General features: G+C 41.8%; 2 protein-coding genes across 2 annotated transcripts; one reads left to right on the forward strand and one right to left on the reverse strand.

Moving 5' to 3' along the window:
• Positions 1 to 12,983: 12,983 nt before the first annotated feature.
• LOC124299557 (uncharacterized protein K02A2.6-like) lies at positions 12,984 to 17,303 on the reverse strand. Its single transcript, XM_046752819.1, has one exon. It carries the CDS (start codon positions 17,301 to 17,303, stop codon positions 12,984 to 12,986), a length of 4,320 nt encoding a protein of 1,439 aa, XP_046608775.1.
• Positions 17,304 to 19,295: 1,992 nt separating this feature from the next.
• Positions 19,296 to 21,134, forward strand: LOC124299558 (uncharacterized). Its single transcript, XM_046752820.1, has one exon. It carries the CDS (start codon positions 19,296 to 19,298, stop codon positions 21,132 to 21,134), a length of 1,839 nt encoding a protein of 612 aa, XP_046608776.1.
• The last annotated feature ends 224 nt before the right edge of the window (positions 21,135 to 21,358 follow it).

Genomic DNA, 21,358 nt, shown 5'->3' on the forward strand with positions numbered 1-21,358 from the left:
TCTCTCTCTCTCTCTCTCTCCCTCTCTCCCTCTCTCCCTCCCTCTCTCCCTCTCTCCCTCTCTCCCTCCCTCTCTCCCTCTCTCCCTCTCTCCCTCCCTCCCTCCCTCCCTCTCCCTCTCCCTCTCCCTCTCCCTCTCCCTCTCCCTCTCCCTCTCCCTCTCTCTCTCTCTCTCTCTCTCTCTCTCTCTCCCCCTCTCTCCCCCTCTCTCCCCCTCTCTCCCCCTCTCTCCCCCTCTCTCCCCCTCTCCGTGGCAATATTTTTGTCAACGAGTTTCTTCACCCAAACACTTATAATTTGTTGCGCAAAACTAAAAAGATCGCGTCTGACAGAAATTGGGAATATGTATGGTCTAGGGAGGGTCAGATCTACGCACGTAAACAAGATGGATCTCAGCCTATTCGCATCACCTCTGAGGCTGATCTAGACAAATTAGGTTGACTAAATCGTGTACGGAACTCTCGAAAAGCAGTGAGATTGCATGATAGTGCTACGTCCTTAAAAATCTGTCAATTTAATGCAAACTCGTTATTGGGCCACATTGACTACATCAAATCATATCTTAGCGAACATTTTTATCACGTTATTTCTATATCTGAAACATGGCTCAAGCCTGAAATTTCTAACGATCTTGTTAAGATTCCGAACTATTTTATTATTCGTCATGATAGAATAGGAAAGGGATGTGGAGGTGTTGCGTGTTATATTCATGAGTCATTGAAAGCCAATCTATTAGCAGATTCACCCTGTTTGTATTCTAATCAACCTGAGTTTCTCCTGCTTGACATACACTATCCTAACCAGGACTCTATATTATTCACGTCCATGTACAGGCCACCCAAAAGTAAACTATTCACTGACTATATAAACACTTTCTGCGAGTTTAGTCATTCCTTCAAAAATATCATAATTGCTGGTGATCTGAATTGTGATCTTTTGTCTAACTCTGTTGAATCTAGATATCTTAGTGAGATGGTTTCTTCTCTATCATTATACCTGGTTGAATCCCAAGCGACGCATCATACATCCACGTCCGATACGCTTATTGATGTCATAATTATTGATAACAGTGACAAAAACATTGCCTTCACAAAGTCTGAAACACCATTTATTGCAGGGCATGACCTTCTTGAACTCTCGTATGCCTTTATTACACCGCAGAATCCTGACCAAATGATAGTTCGCCGCAACTTCAAGAATTTTGACGTTAGTGCATTCAATACAACTGTGGAATTATCTCTTGTTAAGATAGTAGAGCTTATACCCACAAATTCCTCAATCTCTGACGATATTAACGTGTTTCTTAAGGCCTTAGAAGGTATCTTACTTTTAGCTCTTGGCATTCATGCTCCTTTCAAAAATTTTATTGTACGCAAGCCTATTGCACCATGGCTCACACCAGAATTAAAATTGCGTATTAGAAAACGCAACGCCCTTTATAAACAAGCAAAAAGGGCTAATAGCCTATTAGGGTATGCAATTTATCGGAAATTCAGAGACGAGTTGACGTCTGAGTTGAAACGTGTGAAAAGTGAGTACAACTTTACCAGACTAGCCAATGTTAACAATGTTAACAAACTGTGGAAGGAGCTTGCGACCCTTGGACTAGTTAAAACATCGTCAACCTCCCCTCTTAATTTTTTCACGCCAGATCAACTGAACTCTTATTATTCCTCAATCTCTAGTTCCTTACCAGCTTGTTCTAAAGGTGAATTGCAGTCAATTAAAAGCCATGTTGATATCTCGAATCATCTGTTTCAGTTTGAGCATGTAACGGAGAATGATGTACTCCGGTTAATTATGTCCTATATCTCTGATTCTCATTCGACGGGACCTGACGGTATTTCGTCTCTCATTATTAAAAAAGCAGCTCCATTGCTGGTTCCTTTCTTACAGAAATTGTTCAATTCCTGCTTTGACAACTCGTTCTTTCCGGCGAGTTGGAAACGATCATTTATTAGACCTTTGTCAAAACAAAATACACCTTTGTCTCCTTCAGATACTCGACCAATTGCGAACTTGTGCGAACTCTCCAAAATCTATGAAAAGATTGCTCATAATCAGATCATTAAATATCTTACTTACTATAATATTTTGGATTCTCGCCAATCAGGGTATCGCACAGCTCACAGTACACAGACAGCCTTGCTTCGCCTTTGCCATGACATTAGAAAGTCTGCTGATGATGGACGTGTCACTATTTTAGTTCTCTTTGACTTCAGCAAAGCCTTTGACACGGTCTCTCATTCCATCCTGCTGAAAAAGCTCGGTGACATTGGTTTTTCCGAATCGTCTCTGAGCTGGGTTTACTCCTATCTCACTGATAGAACTCAGACTGTCATAGATAAGACAAATATTTCAAACTGGCTTCCTATCACATCCGGTGTTCCACAAGGCTCTGTATTAGGACCCTTATTGTTTTCTATCTTCATCAACGACATAGGTGCTTCTCTCAAGTATTCCGACCACATAGTGTTTGCTGATGATACTCAAATCTACTTGAGCTGTCACCGGTCAGAGCTCAATGTAGGGTTAGCTAAGATACTGTATGATATCAACCAGATATCTGAGTATTCGAATGAAAATAGCCTTAAATTAAATTTAGCGAAGTCTTCAGTAATGATTTGTGGTAGTGGAGCAAACGTTCAGTCCATTGACTTTAAACTATTGCCGGTCATGGCAATTAATCAGACCTCTATACCTTATGTACTAGAGGCTCGTAATCTGGGAGTTATATTGCAAGCAAATCTTTCTTGGGCTAGTCATGTAACAACAATATCTCGCAAAGTGAATTTCACACTTCACAGATTAAAATATCACAAGAACTCGCTGTCAACTGAACTTCGCATAAAATTAGTCTCTACTCTAATTTTTCCTTTACTCGACTATTGTTGTGTTGTTTATAATGATTTGTCAAACGAGCTTGACTTAAAACTTCAGCGATTAGTAAACAGTGCGATACGATTCATTTTTGATCTACGTGGTGATGTACATATCACCCCCTATCGATTACGGTTGAAGTGGTTGTCAGTCTCAAACAGGAGGAAGTACTTTGTAGCTATAGTTACTTATAATATTCTGCATAACCATGCCCCGTCGTACTTACGTGAACTATTTCCCTTACATCATGATCATACTCGTCATTCATCACGTCTGGGCATGGCCAATACTTTTCATATTCCGCTACATAGAACTTGCATTTACCGCAACTCCTTCCATCTCACTGCTGTTTACCTATGGCATTCTCTTCCTCCTGACATTACTTTCGCGTCCTCATGTGCTGTTTTCAAGGCTAAGGTGTATGAGTACTTCTTATCTAATGAGGTTTCTGCCCTAGCTAGCTCGATTAATTAAGCTATCTTTATACTACCTAAGTTATAGTATTGCGTAGTGCTAGTTTATTTTGTTTTATTTTATTTTATTTCGCTTATTTGATTGTGTTTTTCATTTAATCTACTCACTTTACTTTATTCTAACTAAAATTTATTATTTTATATTTTATATTATATTTTATTTTATTTTATTTTATTGTATATTATATAATATTTTATTTTATTTTATTTAATTTTATTTTACTTTTATACTTGTGTATATTATTAATATTTTATACGTAGTTTTTCTCTTGCCCCAAAGTATTCTAGGGCATAATAAAATATCTATCTATCTATCTCTCCCTCTTTCCCTCTCTCCCTCTCGCCCTCTCTCCCTCTCTCCCTCTCTCCCTCTCTCTCTCTCTCCCTCTCTCCCTCTCACTCCTGTCGTTCGAATTCGCTCTGCCGTGGATCTTGAATCGGCTGCCCTTGACTAATGCCGACCATCCCTGCGACCATCTGTGGACCATCACCTGCACTCTCCAAAAGCTGCTGGACGTATGCAATCTTCTTGCAATTAACATCTGCGGATATGTCATGTTAATGCCAATTCCGTACGAGGTCACATCGACTTACTACGATATCACTTTGCCTCCTGCTCTGCCCATATCATCGCTATCAGTGAATCGTGGCTACACTCATTGATTCTTGACTCTATGGTGTCACTGCCGGGCTATGGTATTCTACGTAATGATCGTGCCGGCAAAATAGGAGGTGGGGTCGCATTGTATGTGCATGCCTCGCTTCGTGTGAAAGTGCTGGCTGTCTTACCGTCGCAGTGTACGCACAGTCCGGAATTTCTTATTGCGGAAATCAACTCTCCATCTAGCCCGCCTTTTCTTGTTGCTGTGGTTTACCGCCCGCCTAAGGCAGCTAACCTTGCGGCATTTGAATCTGCCTCCGACGCTACATCTGTTGCTTATAGTCTCTCGGTAGTGTTGGGTGACTTCAATGCTAATCAGCTAGGCCAGTCCTATGATGCGGATAACGTGCGTGATTTTCGCGCCTCTCGGGCTCTTTAACTTGTACCCTTCCGGGCCACTTGCCATACCCATACATCGGATCCCCTCCTTGACTTGTGCCTGGTTAGTGATCAGAATACTGTGCTCTCGTTTTGCCAGTCCTCCGCACCCTTCATTGCTGGGCATGACTTAATTTCGGTGGAACTGCATACTCCTGCTCCGCCACCTGGTCGCAGATCCTTCAGAGCACGTTCCTTCGGCAGCTTTGACCTTGATGCGTTCCTGGGTCACTTAGCGTTCGCCGACTGGTCATCTTTTGAGGCTCAGAATCCGGTCAATAGTTTATTGCGTTGCCTACAGGACTATGTCACTCTGGCCCTAGATTGGCACGCTTCTTACCGCGTTTGCACTGTCAAGCGTAGTATGCCCCCATGGATCTCTCCGGTCCTCACTGCTCTCACACGGGCGAGGGACTCATTCTTTCGTTCTTACAAGCGCCTTCGTACGGAAATTTCCCTTGCTCGGTATCGAGAGGCTGGGGATGAGCTTCATAGGCTTATTTCCGCGGCTCGCTCCGATTTCTTTGCATCTCGTCTTCTGGCCATCACTAAACCTCGTGCGCTTTGGAACGAGCTCAGGGATCTAGGCATTGCCCCTGCACAAGGGAATGACATTGGTGACTTTTCGGTGGATGAGCTTAATTCTCACTTTGCCGCAGTTTCTCAGCGACCGGGTTCCTCATCGGAAGTACGTGCGTTCTTCGCGGACCTTCCTCCCGCGTGCTATAGTGATGAGCAGTTTTACTTCAAGGACACCTAGCCTATAGTGCTCCAATCTGCGATTCGTCATTTCTCTTCGCAATCGCGTGGAGTTGATGACTTGTCGCTCTCCAACATTCAGCTTGCGCTTCCAGTTATCTTTCATTACTTTCTTTCTCTGCTTAACTACTCGCTCAGCACCTCTGTTTTTCCGGAGTTCTGGAAGCAAGCTCGGATCCGTCTAATAGGGAAAGTGAAGTCGCCAACCTCACTCGATCAGGTTCGTCCCATCTCAAACCTCTGCTTGCTATCCAAAATCTCTGAGCGAATCGTCCTAGAGCAGATAACCGATTACCTTGAGGAGCGGAACCTACTAGATCCTCGTCAAACTGGCTTTCGACCGGCCCATAACACCCAATCTGCTTTGCTTCGGCTTACTGAAGATGTCCGTAGAGGTGTTGATGATCGGAAGGTGACTATTTTGGTACTTTTCGATTATAGCAAGGCTTTTGACACGCTCTCCCATGCTATTTTACTAACTGAGCTTCTTGGTCTTGGATTTTCCCAGCACGTGTTGAAGTGGATAGCATCTTACCTCCAGGATAGGGCTCAAGCGGTCTCAATTAATGGCACGAGTCTGTCCTCGTGGGCTCCTCTCGATCTCGGAGTTCCGCAAGGCTCGGTACTCGGTCCTTTGCTTTTCTCGCTTTTCGTCAATGATTTGTCCAAGGTGCTTCGCCATACTGATCACCTGTTGTATGCCAATGACCTGCAAATTTACCTGCAGTGTGCACCCAATGATCTTCCTGAAGCAATAGCTCATCTAAACCAGGATATTGAAGCGGTGTCTGCTTGGTCGAGGGAATCCTCTCTGCGTCTGAATACGGAAAAGACTCATGCTCTGTTAATCGGCAGCGGTTCCTTCGTCTCAAAAATAGATCTCTTGGGGTTGCCTAGAGTGATGCTGGATGGACAATGCATTTCCTTTATTGAGTCGGCCCGCAACTTGGGACTTATCATTGACAATAAGCTGGCCTGGACAGCTCATATTAATCACATCTCTTGCCGTGTACATGGCACTCTTCGTCAGCTTTCTGCCTCCCGGCGCCTCCTTTCGAAGCCGTTACGTAAGATGCTAGTTACAACGTTAATCTTCCTGATCTTTGATTACTGTTGCGTTGTGTACAATGATGTGTCTGAGATTCTAAATACAAAGCTGCAACGTCTTCTCCATACATGCGTACGCTTTGTACGTGGTGTAGCACGTGATGAACACATCACTCCGTTTCGGCAGGAACTAGAATGGCTGACGATTAGGAGACTATTCTTTCTTCTGTCGGTTTTCTTTACTGTCGTTCGCACTGGCCGGCCCTCTTACCTACGTGAGCTTCTTGTTGATTGCGACGCACCTGTGCACCGCTCGCAGCTCCCAGTTTATCGTCCCAACCCCGCGCACAGAGTTCTCTCTCTCTCTCTCTCTCTCTCTCTCTCTCTCTCTCTCCCTCCCTCCCTCCCTCCCTCCCTCCCTCCCTCCCTCCCTCCCTCCCTCCCTCCCTCCCTCCCTCCCTCCCTCTCTCTCTCTCTCTCTCTCTCTCTCTCTCTCTCTCTCTCTCTCTCTCTCTCTCTCTCTCTCTCTCTCTCTCTCTCTCTCTCTCTCTCTCTCTCTCTCTGGTATTTTTGTTACTCTCATTACACCAAATCGGTTGCATGTCTGATACTTGCTTCAAGTGCAAACGGCTTGTAGCCGGTGAAAAACTCAAGTGTGTAGACTGCTCAAAAAGTTTTCATCCAGGGTGTTACAGATACTATACGAGTAGTAGAAACTCTAGTCCTTGTTGCTATAAAAATCTTGGTAACACGCCATCGAGTAGTTCTCAAAATTTCAGAGAGCAGTTGACTTGTATTGTTGATACACCTGTCATGTCTCAATCGGGCAAAACTCTAGACTCGATAGCAGCCCTTCTAAATAAAAATGTGGGTTGAAACACTTAATGCTTTCATTAACTGTCAGAATACATTTAATTCTAATATGGCATCTAAACTTAATACCATTGAAAATATTGTCAAAACAGTGAGTGATCAAGGTGAAAGAATAGCACAATTAGAGGCCAGCAACGTGTTACTAACTAGGGAAATTGATTCTTTACGAGATTCATTAGCCAATACACCTGTCAACTCCTCTGCCCAGATCACCATTGCTGGTATACCATTTACGGTTACTGATAATCCGTTAGAAGTTGTTACTAAGGTTCTGACTGTACTCGGTGTCCCTGAACTTGCTTCCGACATACTCGACATTCGCTTAATCACCCGCAGATCTCCGTCGAGCCAAAATCCTGAGCAGGATAACACCAGAGAGGCATCAAAATCATTTATCGTTTTCTTTAAATCCTCTCAGATTAGCAGCCATATTATAAGGAAAAAGCGTTCGCACGGCACATTAGCGGTTAGAGATGTTTTTGCGTGTGATAAACTCGGTAATATTTTTGTCAACGAGTTTCGTCACCCAAACACTTATAATTTGTTGCGCAAAACTAAGAAGATCGCGTCTGATAGAAATTGGAAATATGTATGGTCTAGGGAGGGTCAGATGTACGCATGTAAGCAAGATGGATCTCAGCTTATTCGTATTACCTCTGAGGCTGATCTCGACAAGTTAGGTTGACTAAATCATGTACAGAACTCTCGAAAAGCAGTGAGATTGCATGATAGTTCTACGTCCTTAAAAATCTGTCAATTTAATGCAAACTCGTTATTGGGCCACATAGATTACATCAAATCATATCTTAGCGAACATTTTTATCATGTTATTTCTATATCTGAAACATGGCTCAAGCCTGAAAATTCTGATGATCTTGTTAAGATTCCGAACTATTTTATTATTCGTCATGATAGAATAGGAAAGGGATGTGGAGGTGTTGCGTGTTATATTCATGAGTCACTGAAAGCCACCATTAGCAGCTTCACCTTGTTTGTATTCTAATCAACCTGAGTTTCTCCTGCTTGACATACGCTATCCTAACCAGGACTCTATATTATTCACGTCCATGTACAGGCCACCCAAAAGTAGTTTATTCACTGACTATGTTAACACTTTCTGTGAGTTTAGTCATTCCTTCAAAAATGTCATAATTGCTGGTGATCTGAATTGTGATCTTTTGTCTAACTCTGTTGAACCTAGATATCTTAGTGAGATGGTTTCTTCTCTATCATTATACCTGGTTGAATCCCAAGCGACGCATCATACATCCACGTCTGATACGCTTATCGATGTCATAATTATTGATAGTAGTGACAAAAACATTGCCTTCACAAAGTCTAAAACACCATTTATCGCAGGGCACGACCTTCTTGAACTCTCGTATGCCTTAATTACACCGCAAAATCCTGACCAGATGATAGTTTGCCGCAACTTCAAGAATTTTCACGTTTGTGCATTCAATACAACTGTGGAATTATCGCTTGGTAAGATAGTAGAGCTTGTACCCACAAATTCCTCAATCTCTGATGATATTAACGTGTTTCTTGAGGCTGTCACGAGCGCCGCATATTTACACTGTATATATCCCAGATTATGTCAGTTATTATTATCTTTAGAGACAAGGAAGCATAGCGTAAATATATTAGTTAATCTATATAAAATATTTCATTATAAACAGTTCGTGGAACAACCGAGCGCAACGGCGTAGTTGGACGGCCAGCAACGTCAGCGTCATCGCGCCCGCCAGATCCCGGGTGTAATTAACACCGGGATGAGGAGAGCGCGAGATCACGCGCTTCGAGGATGACCGTCGCGAGGCGAGCCTTTGCTCCAAAATTGCAAATTCAGCAAAAAAACCTCGCTCGCCGCCCGACGTTGCAAGGGGTGTCGGACGAGCGAGCGAGGTTAGTCCCGTTTGAGACCGCTCGAGTAACGACATCAACGGAACCCGGCTCCTTCTAAGCTACCGCGTGTAGAGCTATAAGCCCTTTTTCCGACACCGACGATTAGAGTGTAGTACTCTAATCCTACACACGGCCGGAAAGGCTTCTCGCGTCGCTATCTAAGTCTTGCGAAGCTAGCAATAAGTGCAGAACGTTAAGCCACGAACTCCTTAGAGCAGTGTAGTTTGTAAGCAAGTGTGAGTGTGAAGATGTGAGCTGTTCAGCGAGTTCGAAGCCGAACCAGCGAAGAGTAATTGAGAGAGAGAGAGAGTTAAAGTTAAAGATAATTGTAAGCTTCCTTGTCTCAAAATTCTCTGCTTTTATTTCATTTGATTTTATTAAACATTTTCATTTGGCTTTCCATCATATCATTTTGGTACGATAAATTGAAATCCTCCAACCCTGTTCCCCGGGAACGCCCTGTAGAGGACGTTCACCTCTTAACCCTCATAAAAAAATCTCGCGCTAAACCTTGTCGGGAGTAAAGCAGAAGACACAAAACTCGTATATATGGGGCATTCCATGCCAAATCACCGAGGTTTCGGCCCGACCCCCTTCGATTTCGCTGAAAATTTTTTATCATTTTCTACTCTACCAAAGACATTTTCCTGAATTTTTTCAGATTTTTTTACCCAACCCAAGAAAAATTACGAATTTGTGGAAAAAACCGCTCTTTTTTTTTTAAATGCAGGAACTTTTTCAAAAATTGACCGTTTGGGACCTTTTTTTTTTTAAATTTTGTTTTTAAATGCAGTTTTCAGAAAAAAATATAAAAAATTTTGCAGATGTCAGGATCTATGAAATATTTCAATATTTAAAAAGAAAAACGTTTTTTTTAGAAGTCCGAAACCTTTGATTCTTAATTTTTTTGTCTCAAAACAAACTTCAACTAAGACAGTATTTAACCCCCCTATTAAGATTTTGTGCCGACTATTCGTTCTATTTTTTTTTTTTTTTGATTGAAAAAAAAAATTCTAAAATTAGGTTATTTTACATAACTTTGCGTTAAAATTTTTTTGGATTGTTTTTAAAATCTTAGAAATTGAAAAAAATTGTACAAAAACAATCGTTAAGTGTATCTGCGCAAGTATTAAATTATTTTTAACAGCTTAAAATATTTTATTAACGTATAGTGTTATTAATTTTTCTCTATCTATTCAGTTTTGTTTTCCCCGTGATGATGAGTAAAATTTCAAATTTTCAAATAAGAAATTTTTTACCAACTGCTCATATCGCCAATAAACAATTCACCACCGATAATGAAGGTAACTTCTAATTTTTTCTTAATCATTTTAAGGCTATGTTTTCTGAACGATGTCAGTGTTTTTCTTGCAACTCGTTGACAAGTTCGTTCTCTAATGTGTATCAAGTATTAATAAGCTAATTGTCATTCAATAAAAATTATTTTAAGTTAATTTCTTGATTATCAATCATTAAAATGCCGACATTTTTTAATCGTTGCTGTAATCCAATGAATCGTGATAAACATAATAAGACAAAATCCCTACGAAGTCTGCCTGAGCATTTGGTTACTCATTTCTGTTGAGGGACAAGGCTCATAGTGCTGGTAGATTCCCGAATGTTCCCGAATGTTCCCGAATGTATTAGCATAGACCATTGTCCACTTAGCTATAGTCAGTGCCTATCAGTACACCGCCCTAGACGGACGTGTATCTTGTACTTACTTATATTGTAATATACTTAACAGTTATAACCACGAATATATTATTTACTTATTAATAACTCCTTTAATCCACTATCCCTTTATCATCAATTTCCATCTATCAACTGATGACCGTGTATCCAGTTCATGTCATAAGGAATTACTAAAGCAATATGCAGATAAATTTACTGAAGATACTGATAATGAATCTAATGAAAGTTTGGAAGCTGATGAGAATTCTAACGACGGAATCATTCACGTTGACGAATCGCCAGATACTTTTGCTTCAAGTATACATCTTCAATATTTCACTTGTTTCAGTTTATAACTTGTTTGTTTTTCTAGCTCCATCATCAAGTGGCCAGGAATTACTTATTCAACAAAGTAGTTCTTCATTGTCTGAGATGAGTCTCAGTATTACTCTTCCGACCATTAACGAAGCGTTAGTACTATTAAATCAATCTCCTGTTTCTGCGAAAAGAAGAATCTATAAAACGTACTTGGATGACAAAGTTACTCGTGTCGCTCAAAGTTTGCGAAAAGCTTTAGGAGTAAAAAATCGTATGAAAACCGAATTCAGTGATATGGATGCTACTGAAATGATAAACAGTTTGAGAGAAAAATTTAACGCTGATAATACGAGTAGATCCACACGCGTCCAAATATTGACTTTACTACCATCGAGTTGGAGCAATCATAAAGTTATGGAAGTCATGGGTGCAAGTGAGCATATGGTGCGAGTAGCAAAAAACCTAGTTGCTGCCGATGGAATTTTGTCAGTACCTACAAAGAAAACTGGTAAGATACAAAACCTCAAGTCAGTAAGGTTTTGAATAATTAACAAGTAAATTCTTCGACGTATTCAAATTTTTAGGACGTGAATTATCTTCTACAGTAGTTTCAACCGTGACAAATTTCTACAATGACGATGAGATGAGTAGTATGATGCCAGGAAAAAAAGATTTTATTTCACTACTAAACGATAATGGTACTAAAGTTCAGTGTCAAAAACGTCTAGTGCTTTGTAATTTAAAAGAGTTGCACAAAACCTTCAAGTCAAGATATCCAGGAATCAAAATTGGATTTTCATCTTTTGCATCTCTACGTCCGAAGTATTGTATTTTAGCTGGCGGTTGTGGCACTCATACAGTTTGTGTTTGCTCCATTCATCAAAATATAAAACTAATGATCTTAGGTAAGTTAAGAAGTAGAGAAATAAATTTGACGCCACTGATTTAAATTATTCTTTTATTACAAATCAGTACTGAGAACGTTTGTAATTAATTTAATCGACTTGATGTTTTTATTCGCATCTGTATTACTTTTTTATAATTCCAACAGGCGGCAACTTTTCACGTTTAACTGAAGGCACGGATTTATCATTAGAATCCTACAATGATTGTTTGAGTTCTATTGTATGTCAAGAACCATCAGCTAAGTGTTTTCTTCACAATTGTTCTCAATGTCCAGGCGTCGAAAAAGTAAAAGAACATCTGTTAACTTTGATGGAAGATAATGAAATTGATGAAATCAATTATAAACAATGGGTCTCTACTCCACGAGTAACTCTTGAAACGACAATTAAGAACACAAATGATTTTGTTGATGATTTCGGTGAAAAATTGAAGGCTCTTTTACCACACAATTTCATCGCCAAAGAGCAAGCAGCATACTTGAGACAAGTGAAAGAATGTTTAAAAGAAGACGAATTCATAGTCATAGTTGACTTTGCCGAAAACTATTCGTTCGTGGTTCAAGATGCTGCTCCAGGATTTCACTGGAATCACGACCAAGCGACGGTTTATACTGTGGTTATTTATTGTAAAAAAAACAATGAACTTACTCATCAGAGTATGGCAATAATTTCTGATTGTTTGAATCATGATGCTATTGCTGTTCATTTGTACTCTGGGGTCATTATCGATTTCATAAAATCTTTGTCATCTGAAGTCCGTAAAATATTTTTCTTCTCGGATGGCGCGCCACAACAGTATAAAAATTTCAAACATTTTGTTAATTTATCTCATTACTGTGGTATATTTATATGTTGATATAATAATCAATATACACAGGAAATAAGATTAAATGTAGTAAGTTTATTTATGAGTATAATTATACTGATACAAATGATATATACCAGTGAATACAATAGGAAGCGTGGAAGCCGGCATGGCATTCACACGAGCGCCCAAGACCGAGTGCTTGGCCCGCGCACCGTAGTCACACGCAGAGTATAATCACACATACCAACATACGTGCATACTCGCGCACACACGCATACGCACAATAGCGTATGCCGTACTACCTTACTCACATACATCACAATCTTCCGCCTTTTTTAAACATGCGTTCAACCGCGGAGATCGTCGCAGATTCGGACGCTTTATCATTTGATCGACGTGTCGCTTTTGTTTTACATTGTCACTATCTTTGACAACGAACGTCGACGGTGACACTTGTTTTACAATTTCACCTACAATTCGTTTCTCACCTCTAGTCGCGTGGTTGTCAAACGCAACAATGTCTCCCTCTTCTATATCGTTCTTACGCTTGCCTGAACGCGATACAATTTGCGCTCGCTGTTGTTGTTCAACTCTCGCTGATACACTAGTTCTTAGTAGATCAAATCGCGTGCGCAATTCACGCTTGTACATCAACTGTGCTGGGCTCTTGCCGGTAGTACAATGCTCAATACTTCGATAGTCTATCAAAAACAAGTTAACGGCATCCGCCGGTTTCTCCCCCCCTTTAACAATTTTGTGCACTTTATCTTTGAATGTTTCAACAAAATTCTCTGCCGCGCCATTTGTGGCAGGATGGTACGGCGGTGAGAAACTATGGTGAACACCATTCTGCTCTAAAAATGACAAAAACTCTGTTGCTCTAAATTGTGGTCCCCCATCGGTAACAGCATGAAACGGCATTCCAAAACGTGCAAACAGATTTTTGAATTCCTCAACTACCCTATACGCTTTTGTATTATTCTTAAAGTTAATGACTTCAGGCCACTTCGTATGCGCATCGATGAGTACTAGATACATATCTCCATAGAATGGGCCTAAAAAATCACAGTGAATTCTATGCCAGGCGCGATCTGGCCAAGGCCAAGTTGTCAGTGGCGTGTGCGGTGGTTTTTTTTGTTCTACCAGGCATGTCGTACATGCCTTCACATAATCCTCTATATCCCTGTCTATCCCCGGCCACCACACATAAGATCGAGCAAGCATTTTAATTTTTACGATACCCATATGCGACGCGTGTAATTCTTTTAGCATTAGCGGTCGCATCGACTCGGGTATGACTGCTCTTAACCCCCAAAACAAGCATTTATTGTCAACCGTATATTCTAACCTTCTAGAATAATACTCTTTCTCACCTTCCGATAGATCCTTAGGATCAGGCCAACTTGATAGTGTGTACTTTATTACTTTTAAAATGGTTTCATCAGTTATACTTTTTTTTGCTAACATTTTACTATCAAACGTATCGAAGCCATTCTTAAAAAAATTTAAAGGTGAGAAATTGTTCTCTAGCAACTCTGTTTCATCTTCTATCGGTAGGCGAGATAGTGCATCGCAATTTGCATTATCTTTTGACTTGATATACTCGACTGTATACCTGAATCCCGACAAGTAGTAAGCCCAACGCTGCAGTCTATTATTCGCCGTAGCAGGTATGCCTCTACGTGGGCCAAGTATCAGTTGTAACGGTTGGTTATCGGTACGTAATATAATATCTCTACCGTAAACAAATTGGTAGAAACGTTTGAACCCAAAAATTATAGCCATAGCCTCTTTGTCTAAAATTGTTCGGTTCAATTCTTTTTTCGCAATTTTCTTTGACGCGTACGCTATGGGTTTCTCGGAACCGTCTTTGTATTTGTGCGAGAGGATTGCTGATAATCCATACGAAGACGCGTCACACGCGAGTACAATTTTTTCTTTTGGGTCGTAATTCGCTAAAACGCGTGGCGAAATCAATTCATTTTTCACCCATCTAAACGCTTTATCACAATTTTCATTCCACTTAAATTCTTTAGCGTTCGCACAATCATACAGAGGTTTCATATTATCCGAGCGATTCTCCAAAAATCTAGCGTAAAAGTTGACTAAGCCTAAAAAAGAATGCAATTCTTTAAAATTCTGTGGCTTTGGAGCGCTAATCATAGCTTCTACTTTAGAACGTGCTTTATGCAAGCCGTCTTTATCAATAACGAAGCCTAAAACCTCAATTCTCTCGTTTAGGAATTTGCATTTCTTGTTTAGCTTTAGTCCGTTTTCTTTCAAACGATCTAAAACTTTTTCCGTTCGCTCTGAGCATTCTTCTTTATTGCGACCCATTATGTATATATTATCGATATACGCAATCGTTCCTTCAATTCCTCGCAAGCACTCATCCATTTTTTTCTGAACATTAGCGGGCGCAGACGCTATTCCTTCTTGTAATTTCGTATACCGGTAAAGACCTTTTTGCGTTACAATAGTTAAAAGTTTGGAACTTTCTTCGTCTAACCCGAATTGCATGTAGCAATGAAACAAATCTAACTCGGTATAATAAACTCCTCCTTGCAGTACGGTAAAAATGTCATCTATGGTGTGCAAAGGATAATTATCAATAATAATGAAAGGATTTATCGTTAATTTGAAATCGCCGCATATACGGAGTTTACCATTACCTTTATACGCGGGAACGATAGGCGTAGCCCATTCACTTGTGTCGACTTCTTTTAAGTGTCCCAAACCTACTAATCTTTCTATTTCTTTGTCTACGTCCGGACGTGTTGCATGCGGTACCGGTCTACATTTCGTCGCGATCGGACGTGCTTTGTCCGTTAAGTGGATCGTAACTTTACTCTTATTGTACAGCCCGGGTTCGTCGCTAAATAAATCTTTATACTTCTCAAAAAAATACTCTTTAATTTTTTCTAAGTTAATTTTATTTAAAAAATGACCTTTTCCATTATCTTTTTCTAGCGTCAATGGCCAGCACCCGTGTGCTGCTAACCATTGCCTACCAATGAGCATCGGCCCGTCACCTGGTAATACAAAACAGTACAGCGTGCGCTCTTTACCATTGAATTTAACTTGTAAGTCTACTAGTTTACCGAGCGGACGCAAAACCTTGTCATCATACGTGCGCAGTTTGACATCCGTTTTAATTATTTTTTCATTTTTGAAAAACTTATTTTTCTCTGACTCGGAAATTACCGTTGCGAACATGCCAGTATCCAATTCCATGCTAACATTCTTTCCGTTTACACACAAGTCAACATTCATCGGCTCCGCGCGCGCGCCGCTCTCATTCACGCACGCGTCCGCATACACATACTCATGCCCGTTGTTGACTACGTCGATACTGTAGAACTCGTCCTCGTGGCTGCGCTGTTCTTCTTCTTCGGAGCGGCTGCTTTCGTCCAGCTTGTGTACGCTGCTCCCTTCCGGCTGCTGCTCCTTCTTCTTATAGCAGACGCCCTCTAGATGACCAATTGTTTTGCAGAAGTTGCACTTCTTATCCCTGTGTCGGCACTCGGCGCGAACGTGGTTCGCTTTTCCGCAGCAGAAACACCCACTGTTTGTATTTTTCTCTCTTCGGTCGCGCTGCGCGTTGCTCGGCTTATCTCTCCGTTGCTGGTGCTGCTTCGACCTTTGCTTCCCGCCTTTTGGATTACCACGAAAAGTAAACACCTCTCTTTGCGTATTTTTCTTGTCTAACGCGCACGTTGCATCTGTGGCGTTTTTCACAGCAGACTCCCGTGCGACTGCTTCTTTTAACGCATTCGCGAACGTTAATTTGGGGTCTCTAAAAAGTGAGATACGAGTCTCTTCATCTCGAATCCCTACTACAAATTGATCTCTTAGTGCCGTATCTAAACTTGTGAAATTACAGTTTAAAGCAAGCCTCCTTAACCTCGCTTCAAATTCGGCGACTGACTCGTTCTGCTGCTGCTTTGCCTGCGCGAAGGTACACCGCTCCATCACTTCTGATGGCTTCGGCTTTAGGTGCCCTTGCATTAGCGTTTTTAAATCGGCATACTTTTTGTCTTTCGGCAAGATTGGAGCACACAAGCTCTTTGCCAGCTTGTACGCCTCTTCGTCCAACCTTGTTAGCAACCAAATGTGTTGCTTATTTTCCGCAATATCCTTCATCGCAAACAGCAATTCCAATCTCTCAACGAACAGGTCCCAATCGTCTTTTCCCAAACAGAATTCCAGCTTATTGTTGTCTCCCGCCATGTTGTCGTCGTCGTCGGACTCGGCGTACGGAGCACCTACGTCACTTCCTTTCTTTGTGTCGTCGGCGGACACGTTTCGGAGCACCTTTTCCGTTTCGTTTTTCGTACTTTCGGTGCCTTCCGCGGACTCGAACGACTCGTTACTCGCGTTTAGTTCCGAATTGTCTTTTTCTAACACCCCACTCGCGTCGGTTTTCTTTTCAGTTTTCGCGGCTTCTCGTGCTTCTATCTCTTGCCTTACGACTTCTTTTAATTCTTTGCGTAAGGTTGCAAGCGTTTTAGATATGTCAACGGTAATGTTACGTTTTTGAAACTCTTCAACTACACTCTTCGTATCGAGTTTGTACACCCATCCTACCGTTGACTCCTTTTTTTCGTCATCACTACCACTCATTAGTAACGGTTTCAGTAAGCAATCGTCTCTTATACGTTTGCTTTTCCTTTCGATCGCGTCTTTTTACAATCGAAAATTTCACACTTCTTTCGCGAAAATATATCGATTTTCGACGAAATACGCGTACCGCACTTCTAATCTGTACTTACGCGGACTCTTATGATTTTTAACGTCTTGGCGCTTACGTATTTTCACTTCCTAACCTCTTTCGAACACGTGTTCTCCTACTTTACTTTTCACACGCGTACACCAATTTACCTCGTCGCCAACTGTGGTATATTTATATGTTGATATAATAATCAATATACACAGGAAATAAGATTAAATGTAGTAAGTTTATTTATGAGTATAATTATACTGATACAAATGATATATACCAGTGAATACAATAGGAAGCGTGGAAGCCGGCATGGCATTCACACGAGCGCCCAAGACCGAGTGCTTGGCCCGCGCACCGTAGTCACACGCAGAGTATAATCACACATACCAACATACGTGCATACTCGCGCACACACGCATACGCACAATAGCGTATGCCGTACTACCTTACTCACATACATCACAATTACAATGAAGAATTCGGGATAAACGTAGAGTGGCATTTTTTCGCTACGGCACATGGTAAAGGTTCATGTGATGGAATAGGAGGTACTTTGAAACGAATGGCTGCACGTGCTAGCCTACAATTGCCACCTCATCTACAAATTCTAACACCATCAAAATTATTTGAGTGGGCTTTGAAAAATTTACCAAATATTAATATTAGATTTTCAAATGCTGAAGAATACAATTCCATGAAAGAGAAATTAGAGGAACGCTTCAAAAATGCTAAACCGATGCCAGCGACACAAAAAATTCATCAAATTACTCCATTGTTGAATTTTGTTGTAATAGTTAAGTCATTTTCTTCGTCGGAACAATCCATACAACACAGTACAGTTAAGAAACCAAGAAAACCATCGTTCAATCGAGGAAAATAATTATAATATTTAAATTTTTAACATTGTAACAACGATACTTTAGTAAAATAACTCAATCTTGGCTGTAAATACACTTAACGATTGTTTTTGTACAATTTTTTTCAATTTCTGAGATTTTAAAAACAATCCAAAAAAATTTTAACGCAAAGTTATGTAAAATAAACTAACTTTAGAATTTTTTTTTTTCAATCGAAAAAAAAAATAGAAAGAAAAGTCGGCACAAAATCTAAATAGGGGGGTTAAAACTGTCTTAGTTGAAGTTTTTTTTAGAGACAAAAAAATTGAGAATCAAAGGTTTCGGACTTCGAAAAAATAAACCTTTTTTTTTTTTAAATATTGAAATATTTCATAGATCCTGACGTCTGCAAAATTTTTTGTATTTTTTTCTGAAAACTGCATTTAAAAACAAAATTTTTTTTAAAAAAAAGGTCCCAAACGGTTAATTTTTGAAAAAGTTCTGGCATTTAAAAAAAAAAGAGCGGTTTTTTCCAAAAATTCGTAATTTTTTTTGGGTTGGGTAAAAAAATCTGAAAAAAATTCAGAAAAATGTCTTTGGTAGGGTAGAAGATGATAAAAAATTTTCAGCGAAATCAAAGGGGGTCGGGCCGAAACCTCGGTGATTTGGCATGGAATGCCCCATATGTATCCACCTCGGGGGCGTCGTTTTACTCGTTGCGTTATTGAGACCACGGCGGAAAATCGAAAGCGTCTTCTTGCGCTACCTGAGATCTCGCTGGGCTGGAATTCGTCTCGTGTCGCGGATCACATTCGGGTGCTCCAGTGCTTTAATTGCCTTAATTTCGGACACTTGGCCAAAGATTGTAACAAAGAGGTTCACTGTAGCCACTGTGCTGGCAATCACCGCTCTAACACCTGTGTCTCTGAAGACGTTCCTGTGGTGTGTCACAACTGTACAATTGCAAAGCTACCTGATCGCGGACATTCGGCCTTGGACAGTGTTCATTGTCCCATCCTACGGAGGAGGATTGAGGCCAAAGCGTGCCAATTAACTATGGATAGATCCCTCTCTTCTACTAGGCCCCGGCATCTCTCCTTCTGCCATGTAAATTGCCAGTCGCTGCTGCCTCATATCGACGAGTTTCGCCTGCACTTCATGTCCAAAACTTACCATGTAATCTGCCTGACGGAGACCTGGCTTAAGCCCGAGATTTTGGACAAGATGGTAGAGCTACCGGGTTACAAGTTACTGCGCCGAGACAGGGTGGGCAAACTTGGAGGAGGGGTGGGAATATTTGTGGCTGACAGTCTTCAAGTCTCTGTCTTGTCGGCGTCGCCTGAACTTTACTGCCGTTTGCCTGAATTTCTTGTTGTGGAACTCAAGCTTCCCAATGCTCCGGCGCTTTTGCTGGCGGTAGTGTACCGCCCCCCTCGTCTGGGCCATCTCTCTGTTTTCGAGGATCGGTTCACTGAGATTATTCCGGACTACTCTCATGGTATTGTGTTTGGAGACTTCAACGCGGACTTAAACGCGGCCTCGTTCGATACTGTGCACCTCCGCGATTTCTGTACGGCAAACGGACTGCATATTGTCCCTCATGGGGCCACGCATCACACTGCGACGTCAAGTACCCGCCTGGATCTTTGCATTGTCAATGACGCATCTAATGTTCGATCTTTTGGCCAATATCCTGTGTCATTCCTATCTGCACATGACCTTATTTTCGCGGAGTACGATGTTATCGTGCCGGCGCGTGAGCCTATCTCATTTACTTGCCGTGGGCTCAGGAGGGTGAACGCGAAGGCTCTTCTCCAAGACCTCTCGGCCTTGGACTGGGAGCCCCTGTACCAACTTCAATCCGTCGACGAGAAGGTGGACTTTCTAAACGCAGCTATCTTGGGAGTTTTTGACATTCATGCGCCAAAAAAGCAGGTCTATGTGAAGCGGCGTCCCGCCCCGTGGCTTACCGCTGAATTGCGAGAGTGGATTCGTCGCAGGGATCAGCTCCGTCGAGCCTTCGTGAAACCGCGCCTGCCTCATCTGCATGTTCGATTTATAGCATTGCGGAATGAGGTTAAGGCAATGCTCAGGGCTGCACGTGACAGCTACTTCCTTGACTGCTTCCAAGCTGAAACGGACGATGCGGCGAAGATCTGGTCCAGGCTCTGGGACTTGGGACTACTTACATCAGGAAAGGCCAAGACTGCTCCGGTTTTTCCCCTCGAAGCGCTGAATGCGCAATTCTTGTCCGCCGGCCTTGGTGTGCCTGCACAGGATTTCCAAATGTCTTCAGTGGATGCGGTGGACGCCTTTCGAGTTCAACCGGCCTCGCGAGAGAGTTTCGAGGCGGCCTTGCGTGCTACGGCTTCAGATGCACTGGTTATTGACGGGATATCGGCAACAATGCTTCGACTGGCATTCCCTGTCATCCGCGAACACATATTGCACCTGCTGAATTTCTCCTTCTGCTCATCTGAGTTTCCTTTGGCCTGGAAACACGCGCTTGTTTGTCCTATTCCCAAGGTGGCTACACCGACCTCAACTTCAGATTATCGACCTATCTCGCTACTCTGCACGTTGTCCAAGGTTTTTGAGCGTATTGTGGCACAGCAAGTCAAGGCTTATCTCGACTCACGTAATCTCCGCGATCCATTTCAGTCAGCTTACAGGAAGTATCATAGTACGCAATCAGCCCTACTACGTATTGTCGACGATGCTCGTAAGGCCATCGACAACCGGAATATGTCTATTGTGCTCTTTTTTGTTTTCTCAAAAGCGTTTGACTGTGTACGTCACGACCTACTGCTTGTCACTCTTGACGAACTTAATTTCTCAGTTTCTGCAGTGAGCTGGTTCGCGTCCTACCTCGGTTGCCGTCGTATGGCTGTGTAGGATCATGATGAAAATCGCTCCTCGTGGGGCTCGCTTAGTTCCGGGGTTCCTCAAGGTTCGGTCCTTGGCCCTTTATTATTTGCGCTGTATTTGGACGGTTTCAGGGATGCTCTCTCTATTTGTAATTATAGTTTCTACGCGGATGACCTACAGATCTATCTGTCGTGTCCTCCTGCAGCAATAGAAGAGGGCACTGCCCGTATAAATCAGGATGTTAGAGCCAT

This window comes from Neodiprion virginianus, chromosome 3, assembly GCF_021901495.1.
Source record: "Neodiprion virginianus isolate iyNeoVirg1 chromosome 3, iyNeoVirg1.1, whole genome shotgun sequence".
NCBI lineage: Eukaryota > Metazoa > Arthropoda > Insecta > Hymenoptera > Diprionidae > Neodiprion > Neodiprion virginianus.